Source organism: Anomaloglossus baeobatrachus, chromosome 6 (genome assembly GCF_048569485.1).
Source record: "Anomaloglossus baeobatrachus isolate aAnoBae1 chromosome 6, aAnoBae1.hap1, whole genome shotgun sequence".
NCBI classification, from domain to species: Eukaryota; Metazoa; Chordata; class Amphibia; order Anura; family Aromobatidae; genus Anomaloglossus; species Anomaloglossus baeobatrachus.
The window spans coordinates 508,999,840-509,021,517 of NC_134358.1; the positions used below are offsets into that span (position 1 = coordinate 508,999,840).

General features: G+C 41.9%; 1 protein-coding gene across 8 annotated transcripts in view; it reads right to left on the bottom strand.

Annotated features, from left to right (window-relative positions):
• The window catches only part of DIP2C (disco interacting protein 2 homolog C), a 655,955-nt gene that overhangs the window by 119,936 nt on the left and 514,341 nt on the right, over positions 1-21,678 (bottom strand). For all 8 annotated transcript variants that reach the window (XM_075315465.1, XM_075315466.1, XM_075315463.1 and 5 more), the window contains 3 exons: positions 13,974-14,182; positions 3,548-3,662; positions 388-589 (listed from right to left, as the gene is read on the bottom strand). In XM_075315465.1, the coding sequence (XP_075171580.1) occupies positions 388-589; positions 3,548-3,662; positions 13,974-14,182 (526 nt within the window). The remainder of the gene's footprint in view (positions 1-387; positions 590-3,547; positions 3,663-13,973; positions 14,183-21,678) is intronic.

Genomic DNA, 21,678 nt, shown 5'->3' on the forward strand with positions numbered 1-21,678 from the left:
CTACAGACAACATATGATGCATCTTAGTTTTCAAATAGTGAAAGTTTATAGAAACATTACTCCAAAATTTCCAATTTGGCTCAATTAGTTTAAATCACTTCCTCCCGTACCCGGGAGATGTGGTATGATCAGACCATCTCCCTGTACAGTCAGACACAGCCATTACACAGTACACAGGGGCACATATATAAGATTATCTCAGCACAGGAACATTTATTTTAATCACATCCAATTGTAGAATTTATTATTCCAAGATCTATTGATTAAAATCAACTTTGTTCATGGGAAAACCCCTTTAAGCTACATACCGTACCTTCCTAAACAAGAAAGAGAGACATAAAAAAAAGAAACTTAAAATCTGCAGACAACATCAGACCTGTACCTCACCTGGCTGTTTTTGTCTTGGTTTAGGGAGGTTCGTCACACAGGTGTGAGGACACATGAGCACATTACATGGATGGAGTGACCCCTCGAGGAACAGTTGCTTGGTCTCTGACAGGTGAATACCACCTAAAGGGGTTTTGGGGAGTGTGTTTGCTGGTACTAGAGCTAGACAGTAGACTCCAACTTGATGTATACTGTCAATTGCCTACAGGAAACACAACAACAATACAAACCATTTACTAAGCCATGTCATTCAAGTCAAATGCCACGAAAAGACATTATGCAGGGATTGAAACCAACGTGTGTATCTAAGTTCTTCTAGAATGGCTCTTCTATTATGAAGTTAGCAAAAATTCTATAAATATTGGAGGGAGTGTGGTTACCACCAACAAGACACAGTACGTCTCCAATGAGGTTTTAGTGAGTTGATACACACGGCACTTCTGGGGTGGTGCTCAAGTAGGGTCCAAAACTATCTTAAGTAGATGTAGAAACTTGGCACTCAAGATCAATGTGAATAGTGGTTTTTATTGTGAAGAACTTGAGAACCAGCACAAGCACAGGCATTTCGGTCAAAGACCTTCACCCAGTGTGCGTGCAGAGGGTCTTGGCAAATGGCGTAGCTGAGTATGACGCGGTGTCCACATAGACAGCGGTGGACACCGCGTCATACCCAGCTACGTCGTGTGACCAGTTGATATACTTTCTGAGAACCCTCTGGACGCACACTGATGAAGATCTTTGACCGAAACGTCTGTGCTTATGCTGGTCCTACAACTTATTCACAATAAAAACCACTATTCACATTGATCTTGAGTGACAAGTTTCTACATCTACTTTCCATGAGGTTGTCACCTAACCTGCATAAATAGTAAGGGGACAGATTGATACAATGAGCCATCCTGTAGGCTATAGCATGATTGTATATATAGATTATTATTCAGTAGACTCAGAAAATTGAGTGAAAACTCATGGTAGGGGGGAGTCACCCCTATGTCGGTAGAAGACATTGGAAGAACTTTCAGCCATATACAGTACTTCTATTCTTCGAGCTATTCTGAGATGTCAGTTACCCATAGATTCCCACCCTCCCCCAAAAAATATTGTGTGTGTGCTACAGTTACCTCTGGATAGTAAACCATCTACACTTTTTTAGCCACTAGAAATATTGTACAACAGCCAAAAACTCCTCCAGCAATAGGCTCTCTATAATAAAAAGTTCACTTTATTGAAATTTCTTAAAATCAGAAATTACCAATCAAACAATTCAATCCACTGATCAAAAACTGATGCGTTTCGGCAAAGATGCCTTAGTCATGGTCTAAGGCAGCTTTGCCGAAACGCGTCAGATTTTTTTTTTTGTTAACCAAATAAATTTTATTAGGCACAATATAGTCATAACAGATCATGGCATCATCAGAATACAATATATCAAGATTCACAATATTCTTTATATATCTACAAACAGCCCATCCCTTTTACACCCCTCCATCCCACTATCCTCTTAACTAAACCCCTAAACGTGTCGGATTTTGTTCACTGGATTGAATTGTTTATCTGGCAATTCCTGATTTTAAGATTTTTCAATAAAGTTAACTTTTTATTTATGGAGAGCCTATCACTGGAGAAGTTTCTTTGAGTTGTATTTCCCTCTTGGAAGCCTGGACCTAGACGGCTCCATGTGAATCTCTTCTATTTGGTGCAGGTGTTTCATGGATTGGTGAGCTGACTTTTTTTTCCTCTTTCCTTGATTTGTATAACAGAAAATGGGAGACTATTGACCTGCGTCCAGTGAAATCGGGGCCAAATTATACATTTAATATATATGCCAGGAGATTTCTTAGTGTACACAAATGTGCAGAGTAAATCCACCTAAAATATAACCAAGATATAGGTACGTAAAATATAAGCCCAGACCTTAGTTTAGTTCTTAAAAGGAACCTCTCAGCTCAGATTTGGGGCCTATAAGCTGCGGCCACCACCAGTGGGCTCTTATATACAGCATTCTAACATGCTGTATATAAGACCCCAGGCCGCTGTGTAGAACATAAGAATCACTTTATAATACTTACCTACACGGTCGCTACAGTGGAGTTGGGTCACATGGGCATCTCCGTTCTTCGGTTCCGGCGCCTCCTCTTTCGGCTATCTTTGTCGTCCTTCTGAAGCCGGGGTGCATGGCACGTCCTACGTCACCCACACTCGCCGGCATTGAGGTCCTGTGCAGGTGCACTTTGATCTGCCACGAGCAGAGTACATTAAAGTATTGTAGTGTGCCTGCGTGGGACTAGTGAGTGTGCATGACGTAGGACGTGTCATGCACATAGGCTTCAGAAGGAGGACGCAGATGGCCGAAAGAGGAAGCGCTGGCACCGGACAATGGAGACGCCCATATGACCCAACTCCACCGCAGTGACCGGTTTAGGTGAGTATTATAAAGTGATTTTTACGTTCTACACAGCGGCCTGGGCTCTTATATACAGCATGTTAGAATGCTGTATATAAGAGCCCACTGGTGTTGGCCGTAGCTTATAGGCCCCAAATCTGCTCACAATTTCCCTTTAAGGAGACTTTTTAATTCAGGCTCTGTCTGCACATCCATCAAGGGCCTCAGTGAAACGATGTTGTCGTATTTGATGGGAGCAGAGTGCAGAGCTATTCTTTACTCAAAATGACAGATGTCATGATGGACCTAATTATCAGTAGGGGTCTGTCATAAGAAGGAACAGATATTCAGTAATTTTCGCTTTTCTGCTTCCATGACGGAACACACAAATGGAAATCTTGACAAAAGTGTGAACAAAGCCTTGAGGGAAATAAAACCGAAAGACAACAAATCACATTACGTGTAATGAAGATGGCAGGTAGGACAGAAGAATACCTCAAGAAATAAAAAAGTTATATAGCATCAATACTCATACGCGGGTTTTGTACAAGTCTTGATTTAGGGTCACAGGAGAGAGTCTCAAACTTGATAACCGATTTAAAAGGCCATGCAACACAAGACGGTACAACGGTCCTTTACATTATTACTTTACTTAAACAATTTGTTATATGACGTTAAAAGCAGTTTCCTCCATTTTTTTCCACTTTCGCTAACAAATTGTACCTTTATATAAGTTTATGAAATACACAAATGACCACTTGAAGAGCAATGTCTGACCTGTAGGACTCGGCTCATCCATTGGAAGCTATCCTCTTCTGTAGAGTCCGGCCGCTGCTCTGCAACAATAACTATCCTCTCATCATGCAGGACATTCACAGAAAAGACTGCTATCCTGCAAAAAGACAATTACCAAACTTATATCATATACAAGTCAAATGTAAAGAGGGAGGGGTCGCAATGAAATATCATTTTCTAGTGTTTATAGTCACATGAACACAACATCATACAGGTTTGCGTGCCAACATTGCAAAGAGAAAGTAGCACTAATCTCCATAACATGTCTCTATGAAAACCCCAATAGATAAGGATGATCATCAATACAAAGTCATACATTTTGATTCATTTCACATTACCTTGCTTTATTCTTGCAGTTGGAATTGAGGAGGAAAACCGAAAAACTCACTGACCACATGTTATTACAAAAGAACTATTGTTTTTTTTTTTAAATGGCCATACACTAGACATTTAATATGGCCAACAAATATAATTCAGATTATTTGCTGCTATTAGAGAAACAATCTAGCCTGACAGAGAACAACTAATACAAATATTTATCCAAAAGTTGATCTTTTCTATTAGGATGTTTTGGGTTGTTGGCATGAATATGCTAACAGAACTTATTTTCAATGAAAGGGGAGTGTGAGACATGTAATGACTGACAATCTGCTCTCATAATCACACACAGCTCTGCAGTGAAATCAGAGCTATCTTTGTTGAGGATAAGAATTAAGTAACCAGAAGTACTTAATTCAGCCATTTCATGGACTCGGGTATATAGTTTAGTAGATGTAAACTAACACACATATTTATGAATGCTTTTGTTTCTTACTAACACGTATATATGTATATTGCATATTTAGTGATTTTCCTTAACATAGTATATACCAGTATATGTAACTTGAAGATGGCTGCCACATCCTGTCTACACCCAAGATAATGAAGAAAGGAGAAATTCCTAAAGCTTGGACTGACCAATCTAGAAGAGATTATGCTAATTTCTATACGTCCTGAGTCCAGCCTGCGATACTTGATTGGACTGTATTTTGTCTACACCCTTCACTTCTCAAGAACTATAAAAAAAGTTTCAAACAATAAAGAGAGGCAGTTGCTCAGCTTCCGTCATGGAGAAGGTCCATAACCGATATAGTGTCTGTTATTGTTCTTTCTCGCGTGCACTCATGACATTATAATTTGGAACAGCAGTCAGATCCCGAGAGACCGCTTGAGACTCATAATCATCATTTCAACATCTTCAGTACAGCAGAACTAAACTTTGCTTCATTACAAACATAATTGCAGTTGTCATACTACAATGCTGTCATTTCTGATGGGCTGCCCTTCCCCAAATACTGGATGCAAGTGAGATGGAAGCTGAAGTACTAGGACAACTGCAAATATTTTTGCATGAGACAAAGTTCAGTTCTGCTATACTATGTTAGTTCTGTTATACTGTTAGTTCTGATCACACTGCAGAACTTTAATGGTTAGGAGAGCAGACTGTTAGTCATTACATGTCTCCAAAGACTAGTAAAAGAAAAAACCCTGTTAAAATTTAACTTTTAATAATGATATTAAAAGGTCAGATAACCAACAACATAACTATATATACATGTAGGGTGTATAACAGTTTTAGGATACCTAAAAGAAAAATGGTAGGGAAAATACACTGGCCCTAGTGAGTCTTTAAGTGTCTATCCCAACCTACCAATGGAGGGTGTGATACCCTACGGTTATGGCGCCCCCCTTCACCGACGTGAATCCCTAAATTTCCGTAGTATACCCTACACTGTATTCAAATTGCACCCTCCATTGCTAGGTAAGGATAAAAGCTTAAGGGCTTACTAGGGCCAGTGTATTTTCTCTACTGTTTCTTGTAGGTATCCTAACACTGTTCTAAACCCTACCTGTATATATATTTATGTTGTTGGTCATCTGACCTTTTAATGTCATTATTAAAAGTTAAATTTTAACAAGGTTTTTTTCTTTTTCTGGTCTTTGGTTTCACTTTACTCCTTTATTATCGGCTGTGGCCTGGTTTTTCATTCATTACATTGAATATAACAAATGGCACTTCCTTGAAATGGTGAATATTATGTAGATGGAAAGGGGTGCACTTAGTAGGTTCCAAAGCCAAGAAACTAAGTATAGACACAAGGCACTCCCAAAATTCTTGATGCTGTGATTTTATTTAACAGTGGATGTGCATAAATAACGTTTTCGGTCACAGAAGACCTTCTTCAGTTGCACATGAGGAGACTGGATGGTGCTCGTGTCACAGCGTGGTATCCACCGCTGCATGGGGGCTGCCCCCCCATGCTGTGACACGAGCACCATCCAGTCTCCCCATGTGCAACTGAAGAAGGTCTTCTGTGACCGAAAACGTTATTTATGCACATCCACTGTTAAAAAAAAATCACAGCATCAAGAATTTTGGGAGTGCCTTGTGTCTATACTTAATTTCATTCATTACATGTCTCGCAATGGTGATGCTCGCTTTTATTTAAAATATTTTGTAGAGGAAACTTCTCATGTCCGGCCTACAGATCTTAGATCTCATTCAAATAGTAAGTAAAAAATTTAGATTTTTCTGAAATAAGACATCAGATCACAGATATGTAGGTACCAGTCAGTCAACTTTCTATGCCCTGCATGCCCATATACACTGCTTAGGAGGGTTGATCCTATGGATACATTCCCTTTTAATGCGCGCGAGTATCTCACCCTGACCTGAATTGAAAGGTACCGTATCTCATTCAGCCAACGAGTACCCCGATATGTACTGATGAGGGGCAAAAACACTGAAACAGTGCGGTCTACTGGTTTTGCTTGTATGAGGTAGCTAACAAAAGCGTATCACCAGTTTAGCAGCTCTCACCTCTCCATGCTTTGACGTTTACATGCTTTAATAGAGCAAATTAATAGAGGTTGTCTTAGTAGAGCAGCCCTTAAACCATAGATACACAAGCTTTACTTTTCCTGGAACGCGATTCAAATGTTCCTCATCTTCCTATTTTTTCCACACTATTACAGTAACGAGATTATGGGGAGCAATATAAATAATAATGCATGGCCTGAAGTGATTGGTAACAAGAAACAAGCAGGATCCACAAGACGGAAGAATAAATCTAGGTTTCATGGACGGAATATCAATATAATATTTTGTAGCAATGAATGATTGAGAAAACGGGGACACATCTGTACGTGAAGATTTCAGACATGGTCGCGGCACATCCTCGAACATGACAGACATTGGCAGGGATGAGATTTCTCTGGTAATTATTAGCTATATAAAGCCCGCAGCCGTGCGAGCCGTCAACAGCACTCGGGAAATCTGATCACTTCTCCACCCAGAAAAGCGGCAATTCACGTTATGTCAGGTTTGTGTCAATAAAATAAACTGTACATCATGTCATTAACTGAGCTGCAAGACCCCAATGTGCTCAACGCTGATTGTTTAGTCACGAACATGGCGAGCTACAAATGCAAAGCAAGTAATTGGAGTTATTATTATGTGACATTGGAAAGAAGCCGAAGTGCACCTCCTGCGGCAATCTGCAGAGACGCGAGAAGACCGGCTGGATGGACCGATGAATGATGGACAGATAGCGGTGGAAGGTTTGTTTTCAATCAACTTTGATATCTTGATCTCTGGCTTTACACGGGATCCTACATTATCCTATAGCAAGGATTTTAAAAACCATGAGTAATTGATATGTAACATAAAGTGCAATAGGAATAAAGCAAAGAGAACGTTTCCGCCAAAGACACAATACGGATAACCTTGTAAACCTTAGAAGGAATCTGTCACCGTATTTGTGCTGGTCAAACGGTGGACAGGAAGAATCAGAACCGGGCAGCCATGAATAAGTATCTGTGAAAAGCTGGAGAGTTTAATATGCTTTAAAGATCCAGCAGGAGTACATATCTAGACATGAGAGACTAGTCCGGCTCCACCTCTGGTCAGCCTCTCCAAGAGTCGTTCCATGTGATTAATAGGTCTCTAGAAATTGGCCAGACCTGTCAATCATCTCTAGAGCAGCACTGCATCTTTAAAGTATATTTTCACTGAAACTGTGGATCTTTTCAGAGAGAAATACTGTATACTGCCTGGCTCTGATTCGGTGACACGATCTGAGCAGCTTGGATCAGTTGACAGGTTCTGTAAGAGGTCAGTTTCCTAGGCTAAAAGCCGCTTTACACGCAACGACATCGCTAACGAGATGTCGTTGGGGTCACGGAATTCGTGACGCACATCCGGCCTCGTTAGCGACGTTGTTGCGTGTGAAACGCACGAATGACCGTTAACGATCAAAATTACTCACCTAATCGTTGATCGTTGACGTGTCGTTACATTCCCGATTATCATTGCGGTTGCAGTACGCAGGTTGTTCGTCGTTCCTGAGGCAGCACACATCGCTACATGCGACACCGCAGGAACGAGGAACATCACCTTACCTGCGGCCGCCCGCAATGAGGAAGGAAGGAGGTGGGCGGGATGTTCGTCCCGCTCATCTCTGCCCCTCTGCTTCTATTGGGCGGCCGCTTAGTGATGCCGCTGTGACGCCGCACGAACCGCCCCCTTTCTAAGGGAGCAGTTCGCCGGCCACAGAGACGTCGCTAGGCAGGTAAGTATATGTAACAGGTGTAAGCGATGTTGTGCGCCACGGGCAGCGATTTGACCGTGACGCACAACCGACGGGGGAGAGTACGCTCGCGATATCGCTGCGTGTAAAGTGCCCTTTAGAGTGTAGCGCTTACAAGCTCTTTGCTATAGAGCTTATTAGTGCTGTTCTGGAACTGGATGGATTTCTTATCTTAGCAGAGTTTGTGCTCCACTAAGTAAGGCTGTCTCTGCTTGCAGCATGGAAAGGCAGGCGGTGCAAATAAGCCAATTATGAACACAATGTTCCCCAGCAAAAAAGAAACCAGGAGGCAAGGGACGGGTACGCTCCTGAAACTAGAACATGAGTAAAAAAGCAACAAAAAGAGGGATAAAAATCTCCTCCAAAAATTCAGCAATTATTTATAGCAAATAGAGGGCAGCAGTTATATGGCGCACTTATATAGTACTGGGCAGCCCGCCTAGTCGAATAGTATGGGCGTAACTAATAGGCTGCTAGCCAGATACTGTGCACCTACATGTGTGAATGGCGCCCTATACAAGCCATCTGTGTGCAATTTTATCATTCAGCAAACGCCCGCTCCATGATTGGAAGTGTGTGAGTGATTTGCTTCTTTTGCACCTGTGATGTCTCCACCTTATTGGGGGTCTTGCTTCATCCTGCTGGTACATTAGTTCCTTGGCCTGGGCAGGTTATAACTGCTGCCCTCTATTTGCTGAATGAAAATGGAACATGAGAACAAGCCTTTAACCCCTTAACGACCGCGGGCCGTAAAATTACGTCCTAAATGACATAATCTTACTGCCCGCGGTCCTCCGGCGGCAGCATGCCGCGATCGGCACACATCTCAGCTGATTTTCACAGCTGAGATGTGTGCCTGCTAGGCACGAGCAGAATCGTTATCTGCTCGTGCCGATTAACCCCTTATATGGCGCTGTAAATACATGACAGCGCCATTATAAGCGCGATCGCGGTAAAGTTTTACTTACCGCCGAAACCGGAAGTCACGTGACGCGATCACGTGACTCCCGATAGTTGTCATGGTAGCACAGGGTCATGTGATGACTCCTGTACTACACATGAATTGGTTTCACTTTCGCTGTGCCCGGGGCACAGCAAAAGAGAAAGACAGCGTATCTGCTGTTTACAGCCTTCCAGCTGTGATCAGCAGATACTGCAGAGCGATCGGAATGCTGATCGCAATAGCCCCCTAGGGGGACTAGTAAAATAAAAAAAAAAAAGTAAAAAAATAAGTTTTAAAAAATTAAAAAAAAACAAAAAAACCTAAAAGTTCAAATCACCCCCCATTCGCCCCATTGAAAATTAAAGGGTTAAAAAAATAAAAAATATACACACATTTGGTATCGCCGCGTTCAGAAACGCCCGATCTATCAAAATATAAAATCAATTAATCTGATCAGTAAACGGCGTAGCGGCAAAAAAATTCCAAACGCCAAAACGACGTTTTTTTGTCGCCACAACTTTTGCGCAAAATGCAATAAGAGGCGATCAAAACGTAGCATCTGCGCAAAAATGGTACCGTTAAAAACGTCAGCTCGAGACGCAAAAAATAAGCCGTCATTGAGCCTAAGATCCCGAAAAATGAGAACGCTACGGGTCACGGAATATGGCGTAAAACGTGCGCCACTTTTTTCGGACAAACTTCCGATTTTTTTTTAACCCCTTATATAAAAGTAAACCTATACATGTTTGGTGTCTACGAACTCGCACTGACCTGAGGCATCACACCCACACATCAGTTTTACCATATAGTGAACACAGTGAATAAAATATCTCAAAAACCATAGTGCTATCGCACTTTTTTTGCAATTTTTCAGCATTTGGAATTTTTTTGCCATTTTCTAGTACACAATATGGTAAAACTGATGGTTTCATTTAAAAGTACAGCTCGTTCCGCAAAAAATGAGCCCTCACATGACCATATTGACTGAAAAATAAAAAAGTTACGTCTCTCAGAAAAGGAATGGCGAAAAAAAAAAACGGAAAGCGAAAAATCGGCCGGTCGTGAAAGGGTTAATGTGCACTTAAAGTGAATCTGTCACCAGGTTTTTGCCACCTAATCTGAGAGCAGCATAATGTAGGGCAGAGATCCTGATTCCAGAAATGTGTCAATTACTGGGTTGCTTATGTAGTTTTGATAAAATCATTGACTAATCAGCAGTAGATTATCATTAGAGGACTACTTGGCGTGCTGTGGGTAGTCCAGCATATTCATGAGCTCTGTATAACTGCTAGATCTACAGCAGACAAAACATTGAATTTATCAAAATGACAGCAAACAGCTCACTAAGTGACACATAGCTTGCATCAGGGGCTCGGTCTCTACATTATGCTGCTATCAGATGGGGGAGCAAAAATCTGGTGACATATTCCCTTTAAACAAGCTAAAAATCATTAATTTTGTAAAAATGCACATTCCCAATTATTTGCCAATGAATAGTGGGGGTTAAAATCCGAGCTGCCGTTAAATGAAGACGAATCCTAGAAATTGATTTATTCTACGCGTTTCGGAGCAGAAGGTCCTTCTTCAGGACAATCACAAATGTCATCAATATAGAATTAGTGGACAACTATAATTGCATCCTTGGGCCAGGGAACAGTGCATATAATTGTATGTGTATGTTGGGAATGTTTAAAAGGTTATGGACCCATTCAATATGGCAAAATGCTTTTAATATATATGTCAGTTGTTATCTTCAATTAATAGCATTGCACTAATATTGATTAATTGACTGATTTCCTCCTTTTGTACAGCCTGCCTGGAGTCGTACTAAAGGCTGCTTTACACGCTGCGACATCGCTCAAGCGATCTTGTTGGGGTCACGGAATTTGTGACGCAGATCCAGTCGCTTTAGCGATGCCGTTGCGTGTGACACCTATGAGCGATTTTGCGTTGTTGCAAAAACGTGCAAAATCGCTCATCGGTGACATGGGGTCAATTCTCTAATATCGTTGCTGCAGCAGTAACGAAGTTGTTCCTCGTTCCTGCGGCAGCACACATAGGTACGTGTGACACCGCAGGAACGAGGCACCTCTCCTTACCTGCCTCCCGCCCGCAATGAGGAAGGAAGGAGGTGGGCGGGATGTTTGTCCCGCTCATCTCCGCCCCTCGGCTTCTATTTGGCGGCGGTTCAGTGACGCAGCTGTGACGCTGAACGAACCGCCCCCTTAGAAAGGAGGCGTTTCGCCGGTTACAGCGACGTCGCAGGGCAGGTAAGTAGTGTGATAGGTCTGCGCGATGTTGGGCAAATCGCTGCCCGTGGCGCACATGTCGCACAACCGATGGGAGCGGATACCCACACTAGCGATATCGGTACCGATATCGCAGTGTGTAAAGTGGCCTTAAGATTGTCTAGAAGAGCAAGTCAATAAAAGTTTCCTTCATGGCGTAAAAGTGATAAAAGAATTTATAAAGAAATGTCTCTGGGGGGGACAATAACGTCATAATATGGAGCCCAAATGGGTGATATCGGAATATACTTTTGTGTGTGAGACCTTTTTATATTATTAAAGAATCTAAAAATTATGTATATTTGTTTTAATAAACTTGACCTTTCTTCTACACAAATTGAATTCTCTCAGAATGGCTCCAAACTTTATAAGCCAAAAACTTTTTTTCTTGAGGAAGAACCAGATGAAGAATTAATTTACATTCTGGCAATGACAACTCTTCTCGTTACAGCCCTAGACATTTTCTAAACTATTTGAGCTTTTATTGGGACATGTTTAGAAATTCATTATCACATTATTGTAAAATCACAGAGAATTGGCTTTCGGTATACACCCTGTTAGGCCATTGATGTCCTCTGAGGCTATAACTATAACAGTTTGATGTGAATTCTAAAAAGCCTGTAAGACAAGAAAGATGGTGACATGGTTTGCATAAAATTGCATTTTTCTCTAAGGTATTTTGAAAGGCTTGTAAATGGCTTAACTATCAAAGGGAATTATACCAACCGCACTGACGGCCCGGAATACAAATCATTTTACAGTGTGAAATCAGACCACAAAAAAAAAATATTTATAAAAGCTAATTTTTCACTATAATACCCAATTATAAATAAAATAGGAAACTGAATACAGCTGTAGGACTGAATTAAGAAATCGAGTCAAGAGGCGAGTGGCTTCTGTAGCCAAAGGTTGCAAGAGAAAACTGGGAACAAGAATTGGTAGACCGTTGTGTAGGTGGCCCCATTTTTTTAATTTAGCCTATATCAGAACGATGTATTCACAGTGAATAATTTGTTTCCCGATATGTCAGAAACTTGATTTTATCGGGAATTTCATACTAAAGATTATCTATGCAGTTTGGAAATTTAAAAGTCCATAGAGCAACTTCCATTTTTATCGATGAATGGGCTGAAGATTGAGGGACTCCATTATCTTCTGGTAGGTTTCTCCTGTACACTTCTTGTATACTTAGGTCCCGTTAGTGATTCTCATGACAGATCCATGCATGTGCCAACTTTACAGTAAGACATTTTCACTACAGGTTTTGGGGCAGGACATAACCCCTGTCTGGCATATGAGCAAACAGGTAGGCTACAGTTGTGATAGGCCGAAGATACTATGGAGCCTATAATTGGCGACACTTCCCATTTGGGCCAATAGATGTATTTTTATTTTTTACCGTGCGTATGAGCTCAACCCCATGAAATCCATTTTCAGTCACATGTAAGGGGGATTCAACCTCGTGCTACTTGAAGTGGATAGGATGAATAGGATGACCTGCTGCTCCACCAGCCTGGCAGCAGGATTTCCCATCGGGATCCTCTCCTTAGTGTCTGGCTTTGTTGGCAGGTGACTGTTGCAACCAATCACTGGCCCAGGGGTGATCGTTCGCTGAAGCAGTCATGCACTGACAACCTCAGGCGAGAAGAAGGGAAGATTGGAGAAGGACCTGGCTTTCAGGACGGAGGTGTTGGGGGATCAGAAGCAAATATCTGCTGATAATTACATTCATAACATTCTTGGGCCATAGCGAAAATAAAATAATAGGGGTGGAAAACATCTTTAAAGGGAACCCGTCAGGTGCAATATGTACCCAGAACCACGACCAGTTCTGGGTGTATATTGCTAATCCCTGCCTAACCGTCCCTGTATCTAGTAGCATAGATAAAGAGATCTTTAGAAAAACTATTTCTAAAGTTCTTTTATAATACGCTAATGAGGCCAGGGACTAGTCGTGAGGGCATTACTTCCCCTGACTAGTCCACCCTCTTACCATGTTAGTACGCCCACAGGGGCGTGCTAACATGCTATTCAATGCAGCGTCACTAACGGTGCCGGGCGTACCTGTGTCCGCGGGGAATGCTGAAGTTGAATGCCCACGTATTTCTGGTCATGCGCACTAGACCTGTCTGAAGCCGGGACGCGTACACCTGACTTCATACTGCGAATGACCAGAAGTATCGGGCATTCAGCTCAGCATTCACCGCGGACACAGGTACGCTAGTCACTGCTGGTAACGCGACATTGAACAGCATGTTAGAACATGTTAGCACGCCCCTGTGGGCATACTAACATGCTAACAGAGCAGACTAGTAGGGGGAAGTAACGCCTTCACGACTAGTCGCTGGCCTCATTATCATATTATAAAAAAGCTTTAGAAATACTTTTTCTGAAGATCTCCTTATCTATGCTAGTGTATACAGGGACGGTTAGGCAGGGATTAGGAATATGCACCCAGAACTGCTTGTGGCTCTGGGTGCATATTGCACCTGACAGGTTCCCTTTAAATACCTATTTAAAGACAATACTATCAGATCATTTTTACAAACCTTCCTCTGTAGACGAATTTCATTGGTTCTACTGCTAGTGCCGTTGCTACTATGTCATCAGCATTGTGTCTCCGTCCACTCACAACCATCAAACCATCCATTTTTCCCACAACGAAGACCAGCCCAGCTGGTCCAATAAATCCGAGAAGGCCAGTCCTTATGAATGGATATTCACTTATCGGTGCTCCTGAGCTTGTCATTGGGAAAACCTATAAAAAAAAAAAAAAACCTGTACGTTAAGATAAGAAAGCCACCACAAGCTGATAACTTACCCTGCAGGAAATCCCTCTATTTAATTTTTGCAAACAATTATTCTTAATCAGATTTTCCCATTACTGCCATCTACACCTCAAATATATAGATAACAATGCAGATATCTCTACTGCGATTACAAAATGCATGCAAAAATACTGTAGTTCTGATACGGGTACTGTAGATGAACAAATTGTTTTTATCTGCTTCACCAGTCAATGGAATGTAGGGGAATTAATTTCTCTAAAAGTTACATAAAACAAATGGATGATCCCAACATATTCTGTAACAGTATTTGACCGCAGATTTTTCATTCCTTATTAAAGAATATTCACATAAATCCTAGCTCTTTCCACAACAGAAATCGACATACTGCAAATGTATAAAAGCTGCATTAATGGTTGAGTTTTGTGTTTAAAGGGCATCTGTCAGTAGAGAAACCCGCTTAAGGCGTCTATATGGTCATGTAGGTCATAGGAAGCTGAATAAAACGATACCTTGATATCTGCGATCTGACGTCACATTCTTGAGAAATCCACATTTTTCTTAATATGCAAATGAGCTGTTAAGATCTATGGGCCGAAGATAGATCTCCCCGAGACTCTGCCTCCAGAGATTATTTTAAATGAAAGGTGTACTTACCAGTGTGAGACATGTAATGACCGACAGTCTGCTCTCAGTCACACACAGCTTTGCAGTGAGATCAGAACTAACAGTACAACAGAGCAAACAGAGTACAGCAGTTTGTCTCATTACAAACATTTGCAGCAGCACTTCTCTTATAGTGTGGTCAGCACTGCAGCAGAGCTGTGCCAGATTATAATCAACCCAGAGTTGAACTTAGTCTCATTATAAACACAAAAAGCACATTTGTAGCTGTATACTCACAGTGCGGTCAGCTCTGCTGTACTGCCTTTCCCCCACACTGGCTTCCTGTGAGATGGAAGCTGAAGCATTGTGAGAGGAGTGCAGCTGCAAATGTGTTTGTAATTAGATAAAATTCAGCTCTGCTGTAATGTGCTGGCTCTGATTTCACTACAAAACTGTACATGGTAATGAGAGCAACTTGTCTGTCAGTCATTACATGTCTCACCCTGATAACATCCCCTATTTAATTTTAATATTTTCTGGATACCAATTAACAGGGAGATCTTTGCCCGGCCCATAGATCTTAACTGTTCATTTCCACATGAAAAAATTAGGATTTCACCACAATATTACATTTACCCCATGTCCAGGAAGCATGGAGATTGGTTTGGACGTGCTCTCACTCAAAGCCTGCGGTGACCAACACCGGGTGGCTCTGAGGACTGAGGTTCATGGATGTCAGGTCCACTACTATGCAGTAACCATCACATCATTTAAAATATTAACATTTGAGAGACTTCAGTGGTTGATACCTTCTAATGGCTAACTGAAAAGATGGAAATAAATAGCACCGTAGCTGCTAACCAGGTAAATGCAGCAGTCAATCACGGACAGAGGCATTTAACATGCGTAGATAGGAACTACATCATTGATCACGTCCATAGGCACACCCACCATGTGATCGCGAGGCAACAATGGACTACCAAGACAGCCGTGGGTCAGCTGATGATTCCCGTGCTTGACGTCACGATCATCCTGTAAACATTGGCCGTGGTCAAAGGAGATCGTGATTTCTGACATACACAGCAGTGCTGATGAACTGCAATGTACAGCACAAGCGATCAGCCGATCACAGCTTCAAGTCCCGTAAGGGAGCTATTAAATCCAGAAAAAGAGAAAAAAATAAAAAAAATAAGTATATATATATATGAATATATATATATATATATATATATATATATATATATAAATAATATATAAAGCTCAGTGTATGTATGTGTGTACATATGTGTGTATGTATGTCTATATATATACGTGTGTATATATGTATGCTCGCTAAAGGAATCCGCACCGTTGCATTTACAATCATGAAATTTTGCACAGACGCCCCATGTGACCCAGGGAACGTCATAGACTATGTTTTGAAGGGAAGATTTAACCCCGTGCTTTACAGTTATTCACCAAAATCCTGCCTACATTTAACTGAATGGAGGTGGGAGCTATTGGCTATTAATAGCAACTGTCAGTGGTTGCTATAGGAACAAAATAAACTGTTAGTATAAGAAGCTTATGTGTGAGGTAAATGAGATGTCGGTGGGGAGATGGATAGAGAGAGACAGACACAGACAGAGACAGACAGAGAGACGTGGAAAGAGACAGACAGAGACAGACGGTCAAAGAGAGACGGTCAAAGAGACAGCCCTGGAAAGAGACAGCCCTGGAAGAGACAGCCCTGGAAAGAGACAGCCCTGGAAAGAGACAGCCCTGGAAAGAGACAGCCGGGCAAAGAGACAGCCGGGCAAAGAGACAGCCGGGCAAAGAGACAGCCGGGCAAAGAGACAGCCGGGCAAAGAGACAGCCGGGCAAAGAGACAGCCGGGCAAAGAGACAGCCGGGCAAAGAGACAGATGGGGAAAAAGAGAGACAGACAGACACACACATAGAGACAGACACAGAGATGAAGAGAGGAAGACATAGATAGAGACAGATAGACTGATACAAATACAGACAGACAAAGAAACACAGAGACAGACAAAGAAACACACAGAGACAGACAGCGACACACAGACAGAGACTAGGAGAGAGATAGAGACAGTTACTATCCCGGGCAACACCCGGGTACTACAGCCAGTATATATATATATATCTTTACAAACATACAAGTTCAAATCACCCTTTTTGCCCCATTAAAAATGAAACATTAAAATTACAATAAAAAAATACACATAATTGGTATAGCCATATTCAGAAATGTCTGGTTTATTAGAATTTAAAATAAATTAATCCAATAGGTAAATGGCATGGCAAAAAAAAAACAAAACAAGAATTACAGTTCATTGGTCACCGTAACATTGCAATAAAATGGGTTCAAAACATCATAACTACCCCAAAATGGTATCAGTAAAAACATTAGCCCAGGGCACAAAAAATAAGCCCTCACATGGCCTCAGATCCCGAAAAATAAGAATGTTACATTTGGCGCCAATTTTTTATTTTTTTTATTTCACAAATTTTTGCATTTTTTTTCATCACTTCAATGAAGTAAAAAAACTATACATGTTTGGTATCCACATACTCCTATAGACCTGTGGAATCATGCTGCCAGCTTAGTTTACCATATATTGAACATTGTAAATAAGAAACTCAAAAAAACATTGTAGAATTGCACTTTTTTTTTGCAATTTTACAGCACTTGAATTTTCTTTCCCGTTTTACAGTACTCTATGTGGCAGAATGAATTCAAAAGTACAAATCGTTCCACAAAAAAATTAAACCCTCATAAGGCTATAAGCTGGAAAAACAAACAAACAAAAAAAAACCTTATGGCTCTTGGAAGAAGGGGAGGGAAAACCGAAAATGAAAAATGGAAAGATGCTCGGGGGGTGAAGAATAAAGTTGCCTTTTTTATATGCTTTCTGGAATTTAACTTTGAAAACACTTTTGCTGCAGTGATGGATTACATGTTTTATTTACCTGCGGATTTTCTGCTTCTTATAAAATTCTGTGGGGAAAATCATCACAAGAAACCTCGCGTTCCCGTAAGAGAAATTGACATTTTGCAAAATTCAGATTTCAAACACGCACGGCAGGTCAGTTAAAAAAAAAACAGTCGCATGAGATTTCTATAAATCCCATTCACTTTGCTGGAACTTAATAACTAAATACTCATCGTGGGAACTTAACCTAATGGGCTGTACACTGAATTATAGGGTAGGTAGCTCTTCTACTAATTTGCATAATTTTCTCCCAGGAAGCATTGCCAAGAACATTTACGGTATTAATCAGCTGCTTTCATTAAAAAGGTTGACCTGTGAAAACAAGTTATCACCTATCTACCGGATGTGTCATTACTAACACTTCTAGCAGCTCTCATCTCACAGCAGAGCATTGGGAAGTGTTTATAACAACACACAACTGTTATGAACATGTCCTGCTCTTGGGAGACCTCTGGCGAGTCTGGGACCAGAAGGTCAAAATGCTTTATTATGCACAGGTCTGCAGCTTGGGTTTGAGTGAATCTATTTTCTTTATGTGCTGTAAGGGTTAAGAACTCTTTCTTATCTGGCTAGCTTTTGTAGCCTAAAGGGTGCTTTACACACTGCGACATCGCTAACGATATATCATCGGGGTCATGTCGTTAGTGACGCACATCCGGCGCCGTTAGTGATGTCGCAGCATGTGACACCAAGGAGCGACGATCAACAAGCGCAAAAACGTGAAAAATCGTTGCTCGTTGACACGTCGCTCCTTTTCCAAATATCGTTGCTGCTACAGGTACGATGTTGTTCGTCGTTCCTGCGGCAACACACATCGCTATGTGTGACACCTCAGGAACGACGAACATCTCCTTACCTGCGTCCACCGACAATGAGGAAGGAAGGAGGTGGGCGGCATGTTCCGGCTGCTCATCTCCGCCCCTCCTCTGCTATTGGACGGCTGCCGTGTCGCAGGGAAGGTAAGTCCGTGTGACGGGTGTTAGCGATGTTGTGTGCCACGGGTAGCGATTTGCCCATGACGCACAACTGACGGGGGCGGGTACGCTCGCTAGCGATCTCGGTATCGATATCGCAGCGTGTAAAGTACCCTTTACTCTCAGGTGCAGATCTTTTGTGATCACTCCCCTTCACTATATAAAATCACATGTCTTACCATCTGATGCCAGTTTTAGAACCTCATTCATATGCTGACCACTCGGAAGGAGCCAGTCTCTGGAAGAGTATGAGGAGTCGTTACTATTGAAGCGGTGGTGTTTAGCTGCATTAAATAAACTTTTTCCCTCGGTCTGTCTCCCTTCCTTTGTGTTGTATTATTGCAGTGGTGAGACTAGTGCTCTTGCCGACCTTCTCACTAGCCAGGGTGATGTCAAGCTAGGTACGGGACAGTACCAAGCGAAAGGGAAGGGAAACCCTGTCTAGGGAAGGGGGAGATGGTGACCCCTGACCAAACCTACTGCTGGTCTCTGGGGACCCTCAGCACCCTAGATATGTTCCTCACCTATGCGCCGAGCTGGATACCTGACCCTAGGTATCCCTAGTGCTGGGCCCTAAATAGGGAACAGGTAGAATGAGCTTAGTCAACCCCACTAAACACTAAAGACGACACAAGGAGGACACACAGGGGAAAGTGCATGAACTACTTATCCACAGATGACTCGGGTAGAAGTTCAGCAAAGTTTCCGCAAGAATACCACAGATGAGTGCAAGCCACCTGTTTGCATCTAGAGCTTGAATTAACTGAATATAATCAGAAAGTCCAGAAAATTAGAGTGTTTAAACCCAAGTGGAAAAACAGATGATTAGCAGCTGAGGGGAAGAGGAGGTTCTTGAAGGGAAAAAGATGAAAACCCAGCAGAGGAGATACCAAGTACACTGAATATTGACAGCAGGAACAACATAAAGTCAGGGAGCATTTTGCGCAGCCAAACGTTATGACCTTCTATTGCCATACAGTACAGTAATGTCTGTCACCCGTAACAGGTGAGATCGGGGGAGAGTGAGAAGGACCCAGAAAGGGATGTTAGGGGGCGTAAGGTGCAGATTCAAATGAATGGCAGGAGGTGTTCCCTCTCCTTATCACCAGGGCCTACCTTCTATACAACTCCAGTTGCTGCCCCTGTATTGTTCCGTACCCTGAACATCTGTGAGCTCCAGTGTGACAACAGCTCTGTCCTACTCCCCCCCCACACACACTGACTGCAATGAGATGAAAGCTGCTAGGGGTGTCTATAATTAACAGGCAGCTCTATTCTCCTCCAGTCCCCTCCAAAAACACAAGGAGTTCTGTGAGATGAAATCTAAAAGTGGTGTTTATAATGATCCACAGCCCTGTTTTACTCGCAACACACACACTGTTTGTAATGACCCACAGCTCTGCTGTTCTCTAGACAGGTGGTGCAGAGATCGGAGAGCAGAGCAGGGCTGTGTTTCGTGCTAAGTGTAATACACTTGTTTTCGCTTACTGTACATATGTTTTCCTGCATGGCACAAAATAGTATGCAATTTATACAGTGTGTCCACCCATATCCTGTCCACCGCCATTAACTTGAGAACGGCGGCAGCTATAGGCATAGAAGTGGTGTCTAGGTATAGTAAAGTAGCCATGCGCTACACAATGAAACCACCTATAGTGCCACCTGGTGGAAAACAACGGAGTTAGCATTTTTCTCTCAAAAACAAAACGAGATAGCTAAAAAAAAGTGAATTACAAAGTTGTAGGGCATCATCAATTCAATACGAATCGACACCATGCGTAGAGCATGGCTACTTTACTATACCTAGACACCACTTCTATGCCTATAGTTGCCGCCGTTCTCAAGTTAATAGCGGTGGACAGGATATGGGTGGACACACTGTATAATTGCAAACTGTATAACTTTAATGCAATTCATGAACAGTAGTCATCTCTGTAGCTACAGCCTGTATGCAGCCATTTATAATGGCTGTAGTGTTTATTAAAAATCCATCAGCTTTCTGCTTTACTATGCCCTGAAGACACTTTATTTAATTCTATTCTTTATTGTTTTTACTTGTGTCCACAGCATTAGAATTCATATTAGGTTGTAATACTTTGCAGAAAAGCATTAAAATTGAAATACCGCACAGTGTGCAAATTCTCACAGGTTTTGGCTTCCAAGTGCCGCAAGAACACTCACAACAGACAAACGGCTTTAACGGGGAGCACTCGGCATACTGACAGCAGCCTCCTGCTCCACCGACATCATACGACCTTCACCGTGCAACTTTCTGCAAGCAGCACATCATTTCCAATAGAAAAGATTACAGATAAATAGAGGTAAGAACATGGGAACGTGCAGATCTCAAGAGAAGATTTATATCCAAATAGTATACGGTAGATCGGACAAAGAGAGAGATATGCATAAAAATCCTGTATCCAAGTCACTGCATGCAAATGTTACCTAAACTACAATAAATAACGAATAGGCTAAGAAAATATGACACGCAGATGGTCAGAGGACATGGACCCAAATTCAGCACCATTCTGTCCAGCAAAGCCCCTCCTCATCTATATGACCTCTTGAACTATTGCAATGTATGGTGCAGTATATATTGTATAGGTCTGTATGTTTTAATAAAAAAAAAAGATATTACAAACTACCAAATATTATATTGCATATATTATTTCTTTCTAACTCAAAGATGATTAAAGGCCGCTTTACACGCTAAGATATATCTAACGATATGTCATCGGGGTCACGTCGTTAGTGACGCACATCCGGCCTCGTTTGACATATCGTAGCGTGTAACAGAAATGAGCGACTGTGAACGAGCAGAAATACTCACCTTATCGTTGCTCGTTGACACGTCGCTCATTTTCAAAAAAATCGAACGTCCTTCCTTCTGTGCTCA